At 51.3% G+C, this 23753-nt stretch overlaps 3 protein-coding genes across 3 annotated transcripts; 2 read left to right on the top strand and 1 right to left on the bottom strand.

Annotated features, from left to right (window-relative positions):
* Nucleotides 1-2070: 2070 nt before the first annotated feature.
* HRG_11150 (DDE superfamily endonuclease domain-containing protein) lies at nt 2071-3521 on the bottom strand (the record flags this gene model as incomplete). Its single annotated transcript, XM_044869620.1, has 4 exons — nt 2071-2916; nt 2968-3066; nt 3112-3314; nt 3452-3521. The coding sequence occupies 4 exons, from the start codon at nt 3519-3521 to the stop codon at nt 2071-2073; spliced, it is 1218 nt and encodes a 405-aa protein (XP_044715173.1).
* An 8546-nt stretch (nt 3522-12067) lies between these two features.
* On the top strand, nt 12068-14206 carry HRG_11149 (uncharacterized protein; the record flags this gene model as incomplete). Its single annotated transcript, XM_044869619.1, has 4 exons — nt 12068-12297; nt 12690-12990; nt 13332-13806; nt 14070-14206. The coding sequence occupies 4 exons, from the start codon at nt 12068-12070 to the stop codon at nt 14204-14206; spliced, it is 1143 nt and encodes a 380-aa protein (XP_044715172.1).
* A 3998-nt stretch (nt 14207-18204) lies between these two features.
* On the top strand, nt 18205-18804 carry HRG_11148 (uncharacterized protein; the record flags this gene model as incomplete). Its single annotated transcript, XM_044869618.1, has 1 exon — nt 18205-18804. One exon carries the CDS (start codon nt 18205-18207, stop codon nt 18802-18804), a length of 600 nt encoding a protein of 199 aa, XP_044715171.1.
* Nucleotides 18805-23753: the final 4949 nt, after the last annotated feature.

The following is a 23753-nucleotide window of genomic DNA, read 5'->3' as shown; positions in this document are numbered from 1 at the left end:
ACGAATCACAATATAGAAATGAGCAGCTCACCGGTACGTTCGACCGGTTTACCAGGGCGAAAGCTCGAAACGGTTGTGCTTATCGCCTTTGGTTCCCGATGGCCACTTAACCATTTTAGTATCGAATTTATGGAGTGGTGTGACCGGCACCGACTGATCGTTGTGGTGTTTCCCCTCAATCCATTCATCGGCTGCAACCCTTGATGTATCGTTATTCAGCCTCTCTCAACAGCGTATACGCATGATCTTATCCAGTACACAGACAAATCAAAAGTTTCATTGGATTGCTGAAATCGAAGATCTAGACTGTGTTTGGAACGCTTTCAGGAAGTAGTCGAGAAGTCCTCTGTTGATGCTGGCCGCAACAGCCGAAGGCTGAGCAGCACCCTCGGGAGCCCTCAATATGAGTTTTAAGTGCTTGATATGAGAGTTAAAGTATGCAGAGAACAAGTAGTCACAAGAACCAGCGCAGGCAGACCGGTAAGGCTTCAAAAGATGATCTCTTCTGCTGTACAGATTCTAGTGCAGACGAGGTGTTTAGCTTTAAAAATGTGGCTCAAGCTCGCCAAAAAATGACAGTGAAAGGACTCCAAAGAAAGAGGAGGCTCTGAAGAAGGAGGCCCGAAAGCTTCAGCGACAGCAGAAGGCAGCGGAGCAAAAGCTCGCTCTAGAGAAGAGGAAGCAATGAGAGGCGGAAATTGGGAGAAAACGACGGATGACGGAGGCCGTGAAGCAAAATAAGGAGGTAAATTGGCATTATTAACAAGAGCTGAAGATTTTGAAAGTGGAAAAGCCACAGAAAATGCAGAATGACCGACGGGTGGCTTCTGAGGGTCGCGAGAGGAGTCAGGATGTTCACGCTGCAAAAATTGTCACTCTTCCGTTCACACCAGAGCGGGCCATAGCATTGCAGGTACCAAACAGACTATATAATAACGCAAATAACAAGGCAATGATAACTTCAAACGACATATCCTGTCCTCAAAGGCCCTCTTTAGCTGTTGATAGTGATCGGGAGGCAATGGGTGCATTTCGGGGACTTGCGCGATCGGAGAGTAACAGAAGACGACCTCGATGGCTGGATGACTTCAAAAAAATTGAGTGACATCTTTGAGCATTATTAACTGCTCTTATAAAATTTTAGAACAATTCAAATAGTATTCGTGAAGTTATTCTCAGTTCTTTGCTGGAATGCAATGAGCCCAAAATCCGGCGAATCGCCAGATCCGGCAGATCACCGGAAAATCCCTTAGTGCTTCTGCAGGAGCGGATCTACAAGGCGTGGAGAATGGGCAGAGTGCTAAGGGATTTCCCGGTGATCTGCCGGATCGGATGATTCGCCGGATTTTGGTTCCCTTGCATTCCGGTGAAGATTTGAGTGAAACTCCACGAAAATAATATGAAACAATCTCACATTAAAGCAGAAGCAAGAAAGATGCCTAGCAATTCCATTCAATCTACTTCGCAGTCATCAAGCCACCGTGGCCGCTTCCTGTGGCGTCCCGATCGCGCAAGTCCCGCATTGCGACTACCATCTCCTGGTCGCGCTCGACAGCCAATGATGGCTTTTTGGGACGTGAGGAAGTGGTCAATGCCGGCTTTGGATCTTTACGCAACTTAATGTTTGGCGATTTTGAGTGTTCCGGAGCTGTCGTCGGTTCTGGTGGAGCCGAAATGGCGACGACAATCTCGTCTCGAACGCCCGGACTCTTCTCGCGAGTCTGTGGAGCAACAGAGGGTCCGGATCCCATTTCCGACATTTTTTTCTGGTTCTTTCGCTTGAGCTCTTTCCGTATCTGCCTGTTTTCTCCCGCTCTTGTTGTCTGGCTTCCTTTGCCTGACGTCTTTGCTCAGTTTTGCCTCCCGCTGCCTTCTCTTCTCCAGAGCGAGAACTTTGAGGTTTGCCGCCTTTGCTGTCGCTCAAACCTTTGTCGTTCTTTCTCCAAGGCCTCTTCTTGCTTCTGAGTCTCCATGGCTGCTTTCTTCAAGCGCGCTTGGGCCACTTTTGCAGGGCTAAATACCTGCGCCGAGTTAGGATCTACACGATCGAAAAGGTAATCCTTCAGAGCTTTACCGCGCATTCTGCGCTGCTTTTCGTGAAAGATAGTCTCCGAAGTCCCTGATTCTCATATCGAAGCAATTCGTTCTGAGATTGGAGACTTTCGAGAGTACTTTGAGCTTCCGACTGTCTCGGCTAGCGTTTTTTGAGGATCCATCGACTACCTTGTCGACAAGTCGGCGCAAATCCCGAGCAGTGGGCTGCTGCAGGGCGAGCGAGTCAACGGAGCTGTCGCCAGACTCAGACTCATCTTCTGTTTTCTCCGCGATCTGCGACAAAACGACTTCAGGGTCAAATGGGAGGAGTCCGGTCCGTTTCCAACCACTTGCGATGTTCTCCGCCGAGAAAGATGACCCGAATGCGTTCCAAAATAACGACCAGAACTCGCGTTTCGATAGCCCGATGAGTCCCTGTGTCTTTGCAGTCCACTGGATGAGCTGGTTGGTGTATGCGGTCGAAGAGGGCCAAAGGGACACATCAAGGGGCTGCAGCCTGTGCGTGGAATGCGGCGGAAACACGGCAACGATTATCCGATGCTGGTCACACCACTCCAGGAAGTCCATATTGACATGACTAGAGTGTCCGTCGGTAATCAGGAGGCGGTAATCCCGGCCGTTTCGCGCCTTTTCTTTCGTGAACCGGTCGAAAACACCAATGAGCCATTCCTTTCCAAGTTCATGGTTCGTCCAACCCGTTTCTGAGGTTGTGAAAAACGCCGCTTGGTGCTCCGGATCAAACTCCGTGAGCCAGGAGTCCTGAACTTGCCCTGGCTTGCCTTGGTAGATGAGAAACGGGGGTAGCGCGGTCAGGTCTTGACAGACACATGCCAGGAACGTGATCCATGATCTGTTGCCATCCTGCGCAGCACCGATCAATTTTCCTTGCTTCTTGGCACGAACAGAGAATACTCTCTTGGTACGATTGATGACGCCGAGGAGAAAGCCCTTTTCGTCCACATTATACGTGTTGCAAGGCAGGATGTCGTATTTCTCGATTTTCTCGCCAATCTTGTACGATCAGCAATGAAGGGATGGACTTGGGCACCTACTTACAAGCTCATAGTAGGCTCTGTATCTAGAAGCATTGTCTGCTCTCTTTCTTGCGATATCAAAACCGTCGAACCAAGTGCAACCGAGCTCATCGCTGTTACGTCGGACGAAGCTATACGGCCAGTCCTTTCCGACCTCAATTTTGGCGATATCCTGGGCAAAACTTTTGATCATCGGCAGCGTAGGCGGAATCCACGTGATGAAAGCTTGCGAATATACGCAACAAGATCCCTTTCTTGCTGTTTTGAGAGACGTGACTTATACAAACTGTCGGCATCCCGTCTTGACCTCTGTTTGCCTTGGTGTCGCCGTCGCAGGGTAGTCTCGTCGCAATTGAACTGACGCGCAGTCTTGGCATAGTTAACAGTGTCACACAGCTTCAGAAACTCAAGCGCTTCATCAATCGGGGCCATGGTGGTGGAGAAATTCAGGATTGAAGTGGAGACGTGAACTGGCGGTGAATCCGGCGAATCGCCCGATCCGGCAGATCACCGGGAAATCCCTTAAGGGATTTACCGGTGATCTGCCGGATCCCGTGACCCGCCGGACTTACACGCCGCCACGAGCTCGACATCAATCCACAATAACTCCACAGCAACGGGGCTCGATTTTCCCAAATTTAAAATGCGACGAAAATGCAATTGTAATATATACATCATCCTGTTTCACAGTCCTTAAGCCACTGTGGTCGCTTGCTATTCCGCTGCGGGCGTCCCGAGCTCCGATATGCCACTACCATCTCCCGATCACTCTCAACAGCTAGAGAAGGTCGTTGGGCACGAGCTGTCTGGTCTGGCGGAATCCTGGGAGCCAATAGAGGCGCGGGGGTCCGCGCCTTTAAAGTCGGCGCGGACGTCCGCGCCTGTTTTGTAAGCCCAGCCGGAAGATAGTCGGGCCCGCCTCCGGCCCCGACCTGTCCTCTCCTTTCTCTCGCCCTCCGTACTGTGGCAAGCATATCACGACCATATCCACGGAGGGTCAGCGCGCCGCCATTGCGGCCCAATTTATCCGCCGCCCCTTACGCAGAGTAGGCCAATATGGAGCTTACTGAATTCCCTGACGATTGCCTTCCTCCTGAGGGTCAATTCGACTCGCGAGAGTCCCTTCTTGTCTCAATTAATGCGTGGGCAGCTCCAAGAGGCTATGCCTTCACCACAGGCAAGTCCACGAGAGACCCGCGGTCCGGAAGACGCACAGTCACATTTGCCTGTGATCGTGGAGGTAGACCAGGGCTCATACAAGCAAGGACCAGAAGCCAGCTGAACGGCAACGGTCTACAAGCTCCCGTATCACTGGATGCCAGTTTTCCATCAATGCGAAAGAGAGCCTTGATAAGTCGTACTGGTATATCAGGCATCGCCCAGGCGAGGAGAAGTCGGTCCACAACCATGAGCCCAGTCTGCACATTACAGCACATCCAGCTCATCGTGCCTCTCCTCAACTGACCAGTCAGCTATTGGGAACCTCGCAAGCGCCGGCATAGCACCAAAGGATATCCGGACATATATGCGCCAGAGCTCTCAGACTGCTCAAGGAGCGACACAGCAAGACATATATAACTGTATCGCACAGCGCAGACGAGAGCTTCTTGCTGGGCAGAGCACAATGCATGCCCTTGCCAATGAGCTTGACAACGAGGGTTCCAAACCCGCATACAGCTTGACCATGACGGCCGAGTCACAGCGGTCTTATTCGCACACCCGGCGTCACTAGAATACCTCAACGCATACCCAGAATTACTACTTCTAGACTGCACATACAAGACGAACAAATATAAGATGCCACTGCTCGATATGATCGGCGTTGATGCCTGCCAACGGTCATTCTGTATTGCCTTTGCCTTTCTCAGTGGTGAAGATGAAGATGACTACATCTGGGCACTGGACCAACTCCAATCGATATACGAGTTATATGACATTCGCCAGCCATCCGTTATCCTTACAGATCGTTGCCTTGCCTGCATGAACGCAATTTCCCGGTGCTTTCCTGCGTCAAGGTCTCTGCTCTGCATCTGGCATGCGAACAAGGCGGTGCTTAGCTATTGCAAACCAGCATTCGACCGTGAGGATGAGAACTCTAACAGTGATGAGAAATGGGTTGAGTTCTTTGGGTATTGGCACTCAATCGTGAGCTCGAGAGATGAGGAGACATTCGATCAACAAGTTGAAGAGCTGGAGAAGCGCTTTGTACCACGATACGTCAAGGAGGTTAGCTACATACGGAAACCTGGTTGGACCCGTATAAGGAAAAGCTCGTCAAGGCCTGGGTTGATCAATATGCTCATTTCGGCAATGTGGCTACTTCCGGGTGGAAGGCATCCACGCATTATTGAAGAGCCACCTTAAGAAGTCAACACTAGACCTCTTCGAAGCAACGAGGGCAATCAAGCAAGCTCTTCTCAACCAACTGGCCGAGCTACAAGCCAACCAAGCCAGGCAGCATATACGGATGCCAATTGAGCTCTCTGGAACCGTATATAGCACGGTACGTGGCTGGGTATCACACGAAGCCTTGCGACAGGTTGCAAAGCAACACAAGCGCCTCAACGAGAAAGACATCCCTGCTTGCACAGGCAGCTTCACCAAGTCTCACGGTCTCCCTTGTGCGCACACATTACAGCCGCTCATAGAGGAAGATCTGCCACTCCGGCCACAACATTTTCATACGCATTGGCGCCTTCGACGGGATACCAAAGAGATTGGTCAGGTCCTCATAGAGCCTCGTCGGCGATTGGACCAACTTGTCGCCACATCGAGGATAACACAGTCATCCACACAGCGCGAGCCAAGTGCATTTGAAGCCATAGAGCCAGTTCTACGGCCAAAGGCGCCACCTACATGCAGCAAATGCCACCAGAAAGGGCACATCATGACATCTCGCAATTGTCCTTTACGCTATAGCGACATACTGCAGCGGGCAGAGGCACGGGCGGCAGAGACTGCAGAGACGGCAGCAATTGCAGCGACTGCACAGACTGCACAGACTGCACAAGCAGTAGCAATTTCAGAGACTGCACAGACTGCAGCAGTCATGGAGACAATCACGGTTGCAGTCACTACAGTCTCTACGGTGTCTACAATTGCTGCAGTCTCGACAGGAATTGCAGAAGCTACAGAGACTACGGAGAATCTACGATATGATGACCCACGAGCCATCTATCAGAGGTATGTCAGGGCAAGAGACTCTTGGTATAGAGCACAGCCTCGCGGCAATCTCAAGACCAACCAGGCATACCGAAAGGCAATGGGCTTGCCATTGCGCTACAGCAAGACTGAATATGACTGGTGCCTCGACTGGAAGCAAATGTCAAGGAGCTGCGGCTCGAGGAAATGGACCAAGGAAGAGATGATGGCATACCTTGATTGGGATAAGGCAGAAGAAGAGCGGTTAGATGCCCGGGTGGCCGAGGAAATGCAAGCGCAGCCTTTCTCACGAGAAAGAGGTACTGCAGGTATATGGGCCAATGCTCCTAATAGTGTGGCCAGTGCGTTTGGACCCCTCAAACTGCTCATTCAGTGCGTGTGACTTGGCCGCACTACACTACCAGTGTGCCTGAGATGTTCAAACTGAACTATTAGTCTGTTCGTCACGGCCAAACTGAACTACAGTGCAAACTGTGGTCTACACTATTAGTGTGAACATATAGTCTGACATTTGGCATTGCACCCGTCGCACCTGCAAGGTTGCCTTCAAGTTTTCCAGCGCCCTCACCGAATTGCCTGCCTTACCTGCAGCTTTCCTCGCCCCTTTCCTGAATCAGAGGCTCAGACCCGGTACCGGTGGCTTCCGGATCGATATAGCGACACTGGAATCCATAATTAGACAATCTTCATCTGACGAAACAGAAATCTTACCTCGGATGGGAGTATCAGAGCGCTCCGGTCCCAGGATCGTAGGCATTCAAGAGATTTAAAGTTTCAATGTTCATAGATCCTCGCTGGTCGGTTACCGAAAGTTTGGCTTTGGAGAAGAGCCGCTCTGTCTCAGTAGACATAGGCGCAATCGATAGAAGGTCAATGGCCATCAAAGATAAGTTAGGGGAACCGTCGCCGCTGCGCTGACTCTAACCACCATTTCAACGGATCCGATACCATCACCACAGGCTCGCGGCAATACACTTCGTACTCGTCGTCATCCATGTTGAAAATCGTAGCCTTTGCTCTTTCATCCACATTTTGTACCCATTTGGTCGTCTTGCACTTGGCTCTTGTGCGGAAGCTGGTCGAAGAACAGGGCAGGAGTGGTAGATTTGTATGCCTCCCTCCAGAGCTCCCCTACCCGAGCTTTAGCTCTCTCAATCCATTCATTCTTGTCGTCCCAAGTCTTCTCCATATATGCCCACTTGAGGGAAGGATTTAATACCGTCGCTGCTGAATAGACTGGCGAATCTTCCGTCAATTCGTAGTAGTCGGCTAATTTGGCCCATGTCGTCTCCATCATTGTAGCCAAGTGGGGGATGGTAGTGGCCTCCTTGGCCGCTTCAATGTGATGCAAGAGATAGTCCATGGTTGGCAGAACGTCAGAGATGGAATTGCCGGTGCCTTCGTTGGCCATTGTAGCGTCGTGAAAAGGTTCGAGAAATTTGTGAATTTCAGCCAGAGTAACCCAGTCAGAGGAAGTCAGAGCATCGTCTTGCAGGGCAGGCTCTTGAGCACAAAATATGGTGATGCCTTGACGGACTTTTGTTCTAAGGGCCCACTCAACCATGCTATGCCACGAATTCCAACGAGTGTCATTGTCGCGCCGTAGCCGTAGACCGTCAGTGAGACCAGTGAATGTCTGAAGTCGCTGGGGAGTCCAGGTGATGTAGACCACGATATTATGCAATTTGCCTATCGCCCTCGCTTTCTCCATTGCTTAACTTCGTCGTCGGACGGTCCGTGGTAGGAATCTGCTGTGGGTGGTCGCTTTCCATGAGGAACTCCATCACGGCCAGGTTAATGATGTGGCCGAAACAGCGAAGTCGGTGAGGAAGAGGATCGTAGAAAACTTCGAACTCGTGCTCCAAGTCGTCGGAGACTTTGTCGATCATGGTATTCATGTTGGTGGCATTATCCATCATAAAGTATCCAACTTTTGTCGCTATTCCATATTCTCGTATGAACTCCATGATGGCTTCTGCCATGTTCTCGCCGCTGTGCTGTCCTTCCAATTCTTTTATCCTCACCACCAGGGACTGCAGACCATGATCTTCGGTAACGAATTGAACTGTAAACCCTATTACGCCCAAACAATTCGGCGATGTCCAATTGTCTGGAACAATGTGGATTGACGAGAGAGCATTCTGCAGAGCTCGCTTTACAAACTCCTTTTTGTTGTCGTAGCCCCATTGTAAGTCATTTTTAACCGTGTCGCCGGACCTCGGTGTCACAAGTAACTGGAAAGATGCCATGCATGTGAGGGTTATTTTGAGTCAAATTGGCCTTGACCACTGCCCAAGTCAAGGGGACAAAGGTCCCAGTTATATACACAAGAATGGTGCCCCTGTAGGTTGGGACGCCTCCTCGGCTGGGGCGGAATATCGCTTGACACTCGGGAGGAGATCATCGGCGGCCGGACGGATATACCGGATAAAGTCGCGAAAGGCCGGCTGCTCAACATGAGCAAATGAGAGGCTGCAGGCTACTGTATAACGGCAGTACAGTTCGCGGAGAGTCGCTTGGTCTAGGGCATCTACCTCTGCGGTCGCCTTGCGTTTCTTGGTGGAGACCAAAGTTCCATTGGCCAGGAATGCGGTGATGTCTCCGAGGCGACTTTGCGTCACTTCCCGCCTGGTCTCCTGCCGCCCAGAAATAATGATATTGTGCTCCTTTCGCAAATGATTGACGATGGCGGACGACCCACCACAGTAATTGTATTTCTTCGCTCTTTTCTTGTCGAAGCAGGGCTGGCAATGCCACCATTTCGTTCCATTGGAATCAACCCAAGCTGCCGGAATACTCCTACCTTCTTCTCTTCGACAATACTGCCAAATAGGAGACGTCTTTCGGCGGTAGACGCTAAGGACAGGCGAAGAGGATGGTGCCGGTGACGGGGAAGCCGCTGTCCCACTAATAAGGTCAGAATCATCTATATAGGTGCCAGCCTCGGGTGATCCACGATGGAGGACATGATCCTCTAGGGAATGCACTAGACCATAAGAGTGGCGATCATGGGAATCTGGCGGAGAGCAGGATTGGTGGGATAAACCGGATTGTTTGTGGCAGCTCCGGTCAGATCATTCTGTGGTGGACAACTTCCTCTTTTGACCACCCTAGGAAGTCCTAGTGATTTGGTTTGGACCACAGAATCCAATTAATTTGAGTTTGCCGGCCAATGATCGGTCATATCCCTTTAGCGTCGGCGCACGACGAAACTTTACATCGTCGCGAATTGTTCCGTACGTGCTCGCTTCGCGCTCGTCTCGCGCTCATCTCGTGCCAGCCAAGCGACACGCCCCAGTGTTCCTAACGTCGGCATCCAATTTGCGTACGCAACGGCGGTGGAGATCCTCAGTTGAGCCTCGACGAGAAGAGCATCAGAAGGCTTGCGGTGCATCGACCTATGAAGCTAATGATTGGTGTAGCTGGGGCCGTAGAAGTGTGGCCGAGGCTCAATCTGCGCTTTGGACTGTAACCCGACTGACAAACTTGAACAAATTGGCAGGGCAACATCCGGTATAATGGGTTTTCTCGACCAGAAACGATAACTTAGCAACATGTTTTGATAGCATAATAAAGTCAATAACAGGCGGAAGCTCTTAGCAAAGCTTGTGTTTAGACGCTTACCAGTATGCTTAATTACAACGGAAAGAAGCGAATGTATTGGCATCTCAACTGCTTCGCATAAATATTGACGAGCCAGCCTGCCTCCTACCCTAGAGATGACAGATAGGTTAGAGGCTGTCACGACCCTGGGCGCCAGCGTAGAGCCGCCAGCGCAGCACCTCACCAGTGTCACGTGCCCAAGCAGCATCACGTGCCCACGCGCGACCTCGTGTCTATATAGGGCCCGCTCGGTCGTGTAGTCTAGTCTTCCTTTCTTGCTCCTTAGCTTTGAGTCTTTGTTCATAGTGCCAATACATCTTTATAGCCGTCAAGGCTCGTATGTGCCTGGCCGTAACAGAGGCTACCTGGCACCCCGCCTTTGTACGGTGACATAACGGGTATATCATAACTCCCCGACCGGGGTTCCGCCACTTGGATAATACGCACTTCGTCTTACAGGTTATACATGTTTTCGTTGGAAATCAATCCGAAACCCTATTTCAAGGTAGTAAAATCCGGGTTGCTGGTAATCATGGGGCGCACTAATAGTGCAACTATTAGTCTGGACCCTTGCACTGAACTACCCGTTCAGTTTGGGCAAGCTACACTGAACCACCAGTGTGGTGTGAGAAACGCACACTACACTAATAGTGCGGCACTAATAGTGTAAACCACAGTGTGCACTAATAGTCCTCTTAATGGTCCACACTATTAGGAGCGCTATTATGGGCTGACTGCGAGAGAGACTCGGAGGAACAGCAGGCAAACTATTCCCGCATATAAGTCGTCTGCTAGGACCGGTCTGTATAAGTGCGCCACAGTTGGAAACCACAGCAATTCTAGATTAAAAAAAATTTGAGTCGATTGACACTCAAATTGACGCTGTGGCCGTTGAGTACTTTTGCCGATGTGCGGGGAGATATGTGCAGTAAAACTGGCGCGCCAGCGCGGTCGCGGCGGGCGCTGTTCGCGGCGCCCACAATGGCCAGCCGGGCTTACATAACAGGCGCGGACGTCCGCGCCGACTTTAAAGGCGCGGACCCCCGCGCCTCTATTGGCTCCCACCCCCCACGAGCTTATCCCAAAGCTCATCAATCCTTTGGCTTGCTAACCAGCTAACCTTGTGGTGCGACCGACACCCTTGACAGCTAGCAGCCAACATTTCTTCACCCTCGTGATAACGCTATAGGGTCAATACCGTTGCATTAAGGTGTCTTTCGCTCGTGACGACTTTGGTGATAGTAAGTTTTGCGAAAGCCCGTGTAATCGTATATCACTATCGCAAGTGTCAGCTGGCAAGCAAACCGACCACACAATGGCCAAACCGACCAACGAAGGAAGCTCGGTCAAGCAAGCTGACGATAGAAGCTCGCCACGCCCGGCTGAAGAAGATGATGCACCCCGGCTACCGGACGCAGTCCAGCAACGCCGCCCGAAGCGCAACAGAGTCTCTCTCAACCCCAAGGACAATCATTCGCAATTGGCAGACCAATTACAGCAGCTCCCAGAAGCTCTCAACGCGTGGAAATGGTCCATCCGATTCCTCAAGCTGATGCGAGACAAATCTAAGGAAGCTCTCGATACCTTCACAGTCCGTGACAAGGAAGCATGTGAAGCCTTGGAAGATCTCCTTTCCACGTCTGTGCTCATCAAATCAGCCTACGCGAAGTATTGGCTGTACCACAAGCCGGCATCTCGGACCTCGAACATGTGCCTGCATGGAGAGCAGTGGTGGAAAAAGCCTATATTGTGCCGGAACCCACAGAGGACAACATGATGAAATTGATCTCGAAGATCACGCCCAAGGAAGTTGATTCGAGGTCAATGACATCCAATTTGGTATATCTTCCGGATGCCGACCAACAACTTCCCACGGAACAGCGAGGTATAAATTCTCAAGCTATGTTGCAGTCAACGGAACCCCCAAAGGCGCCAACTCAGTCACAATCACCTTCAGGCGTGAGGAAGCAGAAAGGAAGCCGGCATAGCCACCACAGCCGCCGCGACCGCCGCAGTCACCACAAGCATCGCAGATACCTACGACTAGATGATTCAAGCGACTCGGAATCTTCTTCTTCCAGCAGCAGCAGCTCTGGAAGCAGCATTGGCATTGGATACGCTCACAGCCGCCGGGCGCCTCTCTCCCTACCACACAGACCTTTCAAACCTCCAGTGATGTGGAAGCTGTTGCCAAGAGGCTCAAACGTGACAACATGGGTGTTTTCAACCCCAATCACAAGGATCCTCATAAACAAGGCCTTGTGTCCCTCTCAAGCGGCAGCAATGTGTACACGGATGTATACCTCTTCTGCGAGCGCCTGCGAATGTACAAGGATCTCGACTCCTACGCCTTGTCGCAGCACTATATGTCTTTCCTTGCCGGCGGAGCTCTACAGTGGTTCATGAATGAACTTTCCATCGAGCAGAAGGATCGCCTTATGAAGTCATCAGTAGAGCGTTTCTGTAAAATGCTCATCAAGCGATTCCAACGCCCAGCAGCAGAGGTCTCAAGGAATTACACGGCATTCCGTATACCGTGTCAATGTGGAATGCTGGTGAAGTCTCCTTGCCTCAATGGATTCAACGGAAAGTCTCCTAGCAAGGCAAATCAACATCGAAAAGGACTACCAAATCATCCAAAGCATCCACCCTTGATTGCGGTCCAAATCGCTACTCACCTCTCTGTGCCCACTAAACGCACGCCAATTGACAAGTGGGTACGAGAAATCGAGGAACGCCGACCCCTGATCTCCGCGGCATTGGAATTTCGCGGCAGATACGATGAACGCCCCAAGGCCGTGACCGTGACCGCAACTACCAAAGTCGTGATCGTAGTAGTGATCGTGATCGCAGCTTTAGGAACGATAGCCGCGACCGCGACCGCAGCTATCAGCGAGATCACTACCAACGCGATCGAGGCCTTGACCGCAGAGACCGCAGCAACCCCAGCAGCGACTTACGGGCCAAGGAAAGGCGAGAGAGCCGCCCCAAAGATCCTCAGCGCAATGAGCGAAGCGGCGGCTATGAGAAAAAGGTCCGCTTTGAGAAAAATTACCTTGCCAGCGAGGATGAAAACAAGCAAGATGCTCCAGACGACAAGAAAACCGCCATTTCCGACAACGATGAAGCCAGTGATGTAGGATCAGACGCTTCTATCGAGGAATACTACGTCTGTATGACCTCAACTCCTGAGAATCTTGGCCAACAAGGAAACCACCAATGCCGGAAGTGTAACCGCAAGTTCCCCTCCCGCAGTGTGTTATTTGAGCACACACAAGCACGCTGCTGTGTGTCTGCTCAACAGCTCCAGCAGGAGGCGACCCCAGCAAGACCTTCGTTGTGTGGGAAATGCTACGCCCGATTTCCCTCACGCAATGCACTCTTCAGGCACCTTCCTGGTTGCGTGTCACAGCCCAAGGCCCACGCAAATGAGAGGCATATAAAGCCGTAGAGCAGCACAATCCAATTCCTCCCCAGAAAGCCCAGTATCTTTGGGAACAGTCGCGAGCGCTATCGCAGGAAATCCTCGAGCCACAGCCGCTCGAGCCGCCATCGCACAATGCCCCTTTCGGCTACTCATATCTTCGCATCAAGATCAAGGCAGCTCCCACAGGACCAGAGACCGAGGTCTGTGCGGATTCCGGATGTGGCAACCCCCTGATTGACAGAAAGCTTCTCAAGAGCTTCGAGCACACCATTGAGAAGAAGCCTCCAACGCCAATTGCAGGCATCAGCGGCAGTGTCCGCTGCACAGACTGGGCCACGTTCTCCTTCTATGCAGAAGGAAAGAGGGCTGACGGCAGCAGCGCCGGCATAGCTAAATTCACCAGTTCCGCTTGGGTGACTACCGTGGAACCAGGAGCCTTGCTAGGCAATGCCTTCCTCAAGCCGTATGTTGGAAACATCCACTACGACAAGGAAGTCGTTCAAATAGGCCTCCTCGACGACTTCGGTATCCCTTTTAACATCTATAAGCCTCATAAAGGGGTAGTCCGACGCGTTCAGGCCGTCAGAAAAACCGTGGTCCCGGCAGGCAAGACAATGCTAGTCCCAGCTAGCTGGAAGGAAGTCCCTAAAGGCCGTTCCTTCGCTTTTCATTCCAATCATCCCTTGGCCGCTCATGCTCTCGTTGACCGAAACACTGTCCCGGCGGTCATGTTCACGAACACTACGAACCAAGATATCATCGTGAACCGCAAACAGCGCCTAGGGCAGATCAGAGAATGCGAGGAATCGGGCTACTTCGCTGCAGCCTCATGGAAATCAGCTCTGACAGCTTTGACAATGGCCACAGCGGCAAGAGCAGCTCCAACAGCGGCCTTGGCCCCAGCAACTTCTGCAATGACGATTGAAAGTGCTCCCCAGAGCCATGCATCGTATGATCTTGCTATCAACAGCACCTTCCACCTCTCAGACGATGTTATCGCAATAGCTGACGGGACCTTCACCCCGGAGGAAGCCCTGTTCTAGCAGCAACCGCAGAATCAATTTCAAGCTTATCAGAAGCTGTGTACGCGTACACAACAGCAGCCAGCAACGACAGCCAGCCCTGGTCAACAACAAGAAAGGAGCTCAACGTCACAAGCACCCAGCTTAGTGCAGCAGCAACAGCCGATACTCCTGACCTTGCCCCCCGCACGTTCAACGCACGCCAGAGCTCCCAGAGGTGTGCACTGACGACGGAATTCACATCTATGCGCAAAAGGCAGCTTCGTGACCAAGATCAAAGCCCTCGTTGAAAAACACGCCAAACTATGGAAAGACTCGGGCACAGCTCAAGTCGAAGCAGGCCACGAGCTCACAGTTCCCTTATCAAGGATTGGCACACGCACAAGGTGGCTCAACGCCCCTATCCTCAGGGATTACGAGACAAACAGGTCATTGATGAAACCCATGACAAGCTCCACGCACAAGGACGCATGGAATACGTGCACGGGCCAACCCCTTTTGCAGCCCCCGTCTTCGTTGTGTGGCGAACAGCCCGAGGAGAAACCAAGGGCAGGGTCGTCATCGATTTGCGAGCTCTTAATAAGGTCACCATGCCAGACAGCTATCCCTTGCCATTGCAAGAAGACATCATCCAAGAGCTTCGAGGCGCACAGTACATCACAGCAATCGACGCATCGTCTTTTTACCACCAATTCCGAGTCAAACTCGAACATCGTGATCGTTTTACCCTCACGAGCCATAGAGGACTGGAAAGACTGACTGTTGCACCAATTGGCTTCTGCAATAGCCCGGCCTACGCCCAGCGCTATATGGATCGAGTGCTTCGACCATATAAGGGTTTTGCAGAGCGTTTATTGACGACGTTGTGATCTATTCGAAAACGGAAAAAGAGCACTTACAGCACCTTAGCAAAATCTTCCAGCTATTCGAGCGTTTTAACCTCACGATGTCGCCAAAGAAAAGCTGGATTGGGTATCCCTCTGTGCAGCTCCTTGGCTTCCGCGTTGATGCCTTTGGAATGAGCACAACGGAACACAGGCTGGCAGCCTTTGCAAAGCTGGAATTTCCAGACCAGCTATCTGCGTTGGAAAGCTACATTGGAGCAACAGGCTACCTACGGCATCTCTTACCGTATTATGGAGCCCTCATTGAGCCATTGCAGCACCGGAAAACTCAATTACTAGCCCAAGGACGAGAAATTGGCAAAATTCAGCAAGGTAACATCAACAAACGCCGTGCCTTTGCGAGGAACACCAAATTCGAGCCTAGTGAAAAGGAGCGGTTGGCATTTGAAGCTATCCAAAAGGAAGTAGCCTCCGGCAGGATGATCCACCACATGGACCCAAGCAGGCAACTGTTCTGTCAAGTTGACGGGTCCTTGCAACGAGGATTTGCCTGTACCTACTTCCACCTTAAAGAAGGTTACGAATGGAAGCCTGGCCAAGCTATTTCCTCAACAGCGATGCAACCTATAGCTTTTCTCAGCCGCACCCTCACCAACGCAGAGAGATCATATGGTCCGTCGGAATTAGAAGTGGCCTGCCTAGTCTGGTCTATCAAAAAGATGCGCACAGTGGTCCAATCGTCAACGAAGCCCTTAATCGTACTTACGGACCATTCAGCCACACAGCAGATCGTCAATAAGACCTCCCTCGACACTTCAAGCACGGACAGAGCCAACAGACGGCTAGTAGTAGCCTCCATCTATCTCTCTCAGTACGAATTGCAGGTTGATCATCTTCCAGGAAAATCAATTTCATCCCTGATGCCTTAAGCAGGCTGTCAGCCCTGAGACCGACCAATTGATCGAGCGGCAACGACCTGACTACACAGCGCTTGACGATGTGCTCCTTGCGTCTGAGGCCATCATGGATCCAGCATACCGCATCAAATTCAAAGAAGGCTATCAGGCTGATACCCATTATCGCAAGATCCTTCAAATGATCCAGGACAGTGAGAACACTGTCAAAGCTTCTAGGGCCCCAGAAATCGCGAAAATCAAGCGCAGAGGAATTCCCTTTTTCGTGGACCAGGGTCTGTTATATCACGAAGGAAAAGATGGATATGTTCGTCTCTGCGTGCCCGCAAGCCTCACGCACGAATTGATGCAAATGGCACACGACGACAAGCACCACTTTGGCGTTGTGAGAATGCTCAAGGAGTTGGAAACCTATTCGATCAGGAACGTATCTTGGCAAGCGAAAAGCACATCGCCAAGTGCAAAGCTTGCTGCCTTGGACAGACTGATCGACAACAGCTTGCTGGAAGCTATCTGCCCAATCGACCCCCGATGCTTCCAATGCAGTCAATTGCAATGGACTTCATCACAGACATGCCTGCCGTCTCAGCTATGGGCTCACCCTGGCATATTGAAGGCTTTAATGCCTTTAATCAATTACTTACAGTCACTTGCTTAGCTAGCAAGCGATGCCTACTGATTCCAGGCAATGCAAAGTATAGCGCCAAGGACTGGGCAGCCTCCCTAGCTAGGCAGCTCATGCTATGTGATTGGGGCATGCCGCGCACGATAGTCAGTGACAGAGACCGCAAATTCACCTCTGCTTTCTGGCAAGGGCTCTGGAAGGCCTTTGGCACCAGAATCAGCATGACAACGGCATATCATCCGCAGGCGGACGGCTTGGCCGAGCGGCGCAATCAAACAGTGGAAACAGCGTTGCGACTGGCCTATATTGAGGACCCCAACCTTGACTGGAAGACCCTTATTCCTTCGCTGCAGTGGCATCTAAACACAGCCTACAACACCAGCACGAAGACCTCAGCCCATGAACTAATGTACGGATTCCCTCTGAAAGGGCCCTGGAGGCTGTTGATCGCACAGCCAGCGCAGAGGCAGACGAATTGCCCTACATCAAGGAAGCCTTGCGTAAGCAGGCCAGCCTAGCTATGGACCTTGCAGCGATGAAGGCCAAGCGTTGGTACGATGCCAAACACCGACCTATCCATCTCAAGGCTGGAGACAAGGTATATCTCAAGCTTCATCAGGATATCACCAGCCAGGCAGGCCGCCCAAGAAGTGGTCACAACAGCGGGAAGGCCCTTTGTGATCAGAAGGATGGTTGGAGACCTGGCCTGTGAATTGGACCTTCCAGAGCAAATTAAGGTCCACCCAGTGATCTCAATACACCACCTCAAGCCAGCTCACGAAGGCTGCTTTGAAGAAGCTCACCCGGACCAGTAGAAGTCACAAGGGACTTTACGGACCAGGAAGGCGAATTCTACGAAGTTGACAAGCTTCTTGACGTACGGGTCAGGAAAATTGGAAGAAACAGGAAGCCCGTCACGGAGTACTTGGTCCACTGGAAAGGATGGGGCAGCATGCATGATCAGTGGGTCAGGAAGGAAGAGATATCGTCAAAGGCCCTGGATGAGTTCCACGGGCAGACGACGGGACCGCGAGTGGTTCGCAACAGCAAAGCAAAGGGACGATCGGAAAGTTCTGACATGTAGCCTCTGTTGAGGCAGTCACTGAGGACAGTGGAGTTTTCTTTTTGAGGCCGGCATTATGATGCGTTTTGCGTGTCCCTACGCACACTGGGGCGTTGGGCACGGCACCAAGCATCAAGGACACCGGCTGCCGCACGCGCAGCCATGTGAACAGGCAGCCGTGTGAACAGGCAGCCGTGTGAAACAGGCAGCCGTGTGAGCAGGCATCGGTATGTGGCTGCCTTGTAAACCGGCCGGATCACCTAGATAGTCCGACCTGGCTGCCTCCTACATAAGGATGAAGCAGTCATAGCTTAGTTGGAGAGACAACCATCCCACTTCATCTCATTCATATGCAAAATGCATCACTAGCGTCAGCCTAGAAGATATCCGTAAATCTCGTGAACGCACGCTTCGGCTCGAAGAAGAGAAAAATCAACGCCAACAGCTCCTCTCGATGCGTGGCATTATACGGCGCGAGCGACAGCAGCTCCTTGACGAATACCGTAAAAACAAGGTGCAGCTCGTGAACGGAAAGATGAAGAGACTGACTATCAAACAATGGCTTGACTTCGTCGGGAAGAGCGAGGGATTCCTTGCCCTAGAGAGCAGCGAAGAGGTCTACAACAGACTCCTCAGACCACGAGACCGGTTCACGATCGATACAACACGCACGCAGCGCACAGCTGCCGAGAAAGAAGCCGTTGATAGGGCTTGCGCCTCGGCGCGGCCTCTGCAGTCAATTCAATGGCCTCACCTTCAAAGAGAGCAGTCTATTGAGATCATCATGTCGTCAGAAAAGAAGCCTCAACCTGAGCCCCACGAAACGAGCGAACCGAACGAGCCCGCGCCCGACGAGAACACACAAGAAGCCCCACTCGATTCTACACTATACACTGCCTTCTTTGACGAGGTTGACAGTATATTGGGGTCATCGCCGCCGTCGGGAGCCACGCCGCCATCGTCGCCGCCGGTCACCCCAACACCACTCATTCCGGGGTGGAAGAGGCTTCAAGGGATCGTACAATACTTCCGAGCTTCTCAGGCACCGAATTAGGATCAAGAAGGTATATAAATTGGGAAGAGCCGAATATGGGCTACACACTTCAACATTAATAGGTGCACGCCTCAACGCCGCGCAACGCCGCATAACTCGTGTTTTCTGCATCGTCAATAGCCTCAAATAATAAGGGCGATTGGGTCTACAATTTGCATTCCTAGAAAATTTATTTAGACACTCATAGGACGCTGTGGCGGCTGTTTGCCCGGATTTGCCCACCAGGCGCGCGTCCGGGAGTTTTGGGGCTGTCCGGGAATTTTGGGCCCAACTAAGGGGAAGGGGCCCCTTAGTTGGCTGCCAGAGGCCCCGCCAACGGGTATTGGAGTTTTGAGGTATTTTTGCAATCGCTTAGGTACACACCAAATTCACTTCGTTTAGGGGATCCCTTCAAACCATTCATGAATGGCCTGAATTGGCCCAAACCCAACTTGAATCGCGAAAATTGGAGCTTGAAGATTTTGAATCGAGATCCCAAAAATTCAATTCATTTGATTCATCCTTCATTGAAAATCTTCAAAAAATTCACCTTCGTATATCACCCCTAGGACCAACGATGACAGTACTAGCAAACCAGAGTGCACAGTACTAGCACCATACAGCCTCTCATTGACAGACCGGGCTTCAGCTGCTGAGAATAGGATGCTGAACACTTGGAGAAATGGGCCTTCAAGCAGGCCTGTCAACGGCGAAATTGGAGGCTGAAATGTACGGATAGGAGCAAAATGTGGGGCTTCTGGGTGTTGCAGTCGAAAGTGGAGGATCTGTAAATAGCTTAGTGTCGCGGCCCTCTAGGGTTGGTCCCTCCGGGCGGAATAAATTGCATTGCATTGCATTGGCTCCCCTTGTCCAGCAGGGCCTAGCCCGTTACAGTGTGACAGAATATATTGATTTGTATCTATCTACTGTAGCGACTGTAATAAATAGAGCCCTTATTTCTTAGTGCTAGTACTTAAGCCGTATAACCGAGTTTATCAATGCGACGCTCGCACTAACGATAAACGTCAGTATGGGAAAGTTAATCGAGCGAACCTTCTGTTCTTTACATACCGTTCCCCAGCCTTCGTGTCCCTTAGGCTTACAAGTAAGGTCAAGGCAGCACTTCGCGCCCTTATAGCCTGCGACCCTGCAAGGGTCATGCAAGTGGGAACACTTAGTAGCATTCGGTTAATATCTAGTAAAGAACGTTAAATAAAAGTCTTACCTCAATCTCTTTATCAAAGCACTAGGGCTTAGTCAGTATATTACTCTATATAAGATAACCACTCCTTCGTAAAGATATTACCTCTTGATTATAACAATAAAATCCTTTGCAGCAAAAATGGCCCGCAGTCTCGCATGGGCCTATAGTTCGCGAGCACCTTTGACGATTGCCGGCTAGTGTTAGATCCGGTAGAATCCGGGTAGATGCAGCTACGATAGCGTCAGGCTACTAGTGGCAGCGCCAACGGTAGCGCAGACGATAGCGCACCAGGTAGCGCAGCTGATGAGGCCACGAGGACATCTATGAGACAGTTACAGAGATATGACGTGATGGCATGTCATAGGGATTGAGGCCATCGCCCTTTGATATAGGGCTTGGGCAGAGCACCCCCAAATGGGGGACACAGACAGACACACACATCATACCTCACTTCATCCGATCGTACCATTCTTGCTGTGTCCGTGACCTATCCGACGAGAACCTCATCAAGGTTCTGACAATTAAGAGTCTCAATTCTACCAATTGAGTGGAAGAACCCGCATCTGAAAAACTAAGCAATTCAATTTTTTTTTTATTAATTTTGGCGATGACTTCATTCGCAAAGACTCCGACTTCTGAAGCCTTCCTCCGCCAGCCCAAGGACTGGTCTCTATGGGACACCAAATTCCAGGCACTTGCCATCGATTACAAGCTCTGGAACTGGGTTTCTGGAGTCGAAGGAGCAAGCCTTCTCGAAGAACCACAGCCAACTGCTAATCAAACGGGAGTAACCACTCGAGCAGCTGACGCTACTCTCAGGGACACCACCAACGACTGGCGTATGTTCCAGTTCAAGGTTCGAAAGCACGAAAAACAAGAGGAAAGCATCAAAGATCTGCGAGCCTGGGTGGCAAAGACCGTTGATGATCCATATTTTCAGACCTGTTGTCTTCCAGCCAAGTCCCTCAAAGACTGGTACGCCAGCCTGAAGAAGCAGGCCAAAGGCAACAAGAAAGAGATGACTCGGGCCTTGCAAAATAGGTATCGAAAGGCGGTTACACCTCTCACCAAACCACCGCAAGACTGGGAAAGCTGGATCCAGTCATGGAAGAACGTGATGCACGAGGGCATCAGAGAGAAGCTCGCGGAAGCGACACACCCAGCTATATGGATCAGAGACTTCTTGGAGGCTGTGAAACCTCAATGTTCCGGCTGGGTAACCCAATTCTACCTCTCCGAAAAGATACTGACGATGATTTTGATATACACACCATGACGAACCATTTCACAAACTATATCGATTCCGAAATGATTCCTTCTACGATTAAGCCTGGCTCCTTCGGCCCAACACTTGACGAGACGAGAGGAAATAGAGGAAGAGGAAGAGGAAGAGGCCGAGATCGAGGCCGGGACAACAGAGATACAAGAGACAGAGATACATACAAGAGGCCTCGAGATGACGAGCCAAGCAGAAGATTCTGCAACCTTTGCGAACAACCAGGCCATACATTCTCGAATTGCTACGCAATCAACCCAGATATAGCCCCAAAGTGGTGGGCTCCAAACGAAGCGGTCGAGAGAAACTCGAAGCTTGAAGAAGTGAAAAGACAAATGGACAGATACCGTGGAAAGAGGCAAGAAAGGAATTCATGCCAAGCACGAAGCGGGAGCCAGCTTCAACCCCAGCTCCTGCTCAAGATCTAACTCCAGCCTGACTTGGAAGAGCGATGGGGAAGTGCTCCGCTTCATTCGCCATCGCTCATCAACCTGGCCAAGCAGCTTTCTCTGTCGAGTCATATCCGCTGTGCAACTCGGCCCTGCTTGACTCTGCTTCGACCATCCACATCTTCAACCAAATTTCACGATTTCTCAACTTCAGGAGAGCGACAAAGGCGACTTCCTCTGGGCAGGGGAGAGCCAAGTGCCTATTCAAGGCTATGGTGATGTCGACATCAGGATCGAAGGCCCTCAAGGCCCACGCTGTCTACGGCTGACTGATGTCGCGTTTTGCGAAAATTTTGCGTGCAACCTAGTCTCCTACAAAACCCTGAAGAGACACGGCATCTGGTGGGACGAAAGTCCAGGCCAACAGTCGTGCCTTCGAGCTTCAGATTGGAGCATCATCGGCCTGGTCAGCCAGGAACACGACCAGTTTGTGCTGGAACACATCCCCAGCGACGTCACTCGAAGGGCATTCTTCAACAGACGAAACAAGTACACTTCGATAACACAACGAAGCCCTCAGAAGGTATCTGCAAAGCTCTGGCACCTGCGGCTCGGGCACCCAGGCCCCAGAGCCATGGAGCACCTCGTGAACTGCTCACGAGGAGTGAAGATCAAAGGAATCCTCCGTTGACTGTGATAACTGCGTAATGGGCAAGTTGAGAAAACAGATACGAAGAGAACCCGCGAAGACTGCAAACCTGGAGAAAGACTCGGAATCGATTTCACGACTTCGAGCCTGACAAGAAGGGATATAACTCGCTGATGCTGGTGACAGACAGAGCAAGCGGGTTTGCCTGGGATTTCTACCTGCAAGACCGCAAAACAGAGACTGTCAAGGCTTCGATTGAATACCTTCTGAGCAACCTGAAACATCAATACGAATTTATCACAAAAATCGTCGAGTGCGACAATGAGCTGACTACGGGGAAACCAGAAATTCTCAACTACCTCGTCCACGAGAAGTTCCTCAAGGTCGAGCCATCGGCCCCAAACACCCAATGTCAAAATGGATTGTCCGAACGCTCAGCCGGGACGATCAAAGACAAGGCTCGAGCGATGAAGGGAATGCTTCCAACTCAGCTGTGGACAGAGATTTACAGGGCCGCGGTGTATCTCAACAACCGCACCCCAAGATACGGGAAGAAATGGAGATCACCTTACAAAGTGCTCACAGGCAAGAAACCACCCCTCGAACACCTCCGCGCCTACGGGTGCAAGGTTTTCGCCATGACAAGGGTGGCCCAAAAGAAAGAACAACGACTCAAAAAGCTCAACCCAAGGGCTTGGATTGGCCATCTCGTCGGGTATTCCTCCTCAAACATCTACAGGGTCTGGATACCTTCGACAGGCGAGGTGATACTCACACGAGACGTCGTTTTCGATGAGGATCAAGTGTTCGATGGAACGCTCCAAAGCCTCGCTGAATCAGTCAGGGAAGCCGACCTTGACAAACTGGCAGACACTCTCACCCAGATTGGCCTCCCAAAGAATGATGAAATTTCTCGCTAATGACAACGCAGGCTCCAGATGAGCCCGTCTTCGATTTCAACGACGACGACGAACAAATGGTCGATCCACCAAACGAGGAACAATTCAATGAAAAATACACTGAGGCACGCTTTGAACTCCTGCCAACGCCTCCGCAGACTCCTCCGGCTGCTCTCCTTGCAGCCTCAATACAAATGATACAAGACCCCTTTGTGGAAAGAAAAATCCAGGACAGACCCTGGTGGCAAGAGAGTCATGATGACCTCACAATGCCTGAAACATCACAGAGCTTGACAGATGGGCACCAGGACGGGCTGTCACCCTCCTGTGAGCCAGAACCACATCGTCAAAGAAAAACTCTGCAAGACAGACTTGGGCGTCAGCTTTCCTAGCAGGGACTGTTGCAAACCCCATTTCAAAAGACAAGACAAGTGGGAAGCCTCGAGACAAGGCCTACCTAGAAAGACTCATCTTCAAGAAACAAATCGATCGAAAAGACCTACCGCCTCTCCCAAAGAGTCACCACGATCTCAAGACACACACTTTCCGCTAC

Source organism: Hirsutella rhossiliensis, assembly GCF_020360975.1.
Source record: "Hirsutella rhossiliensis strain HR02 chromosome Unknown scaffold00019, whole genome shotgun sequence".
In the NCBI taxonomy this organism is placed as follows: Eukaryota; Fungi; Ascomycota; class Sordariomycetes; order Hypocreales; family Ophiocordycipitaceae; genus Hirsutella; species Hirsutella rhossiliensis.
Note: the sequence above shows the minus strand (reverse complement) of the source record. Positions and strands in the feature narration are given on the sequence as shown.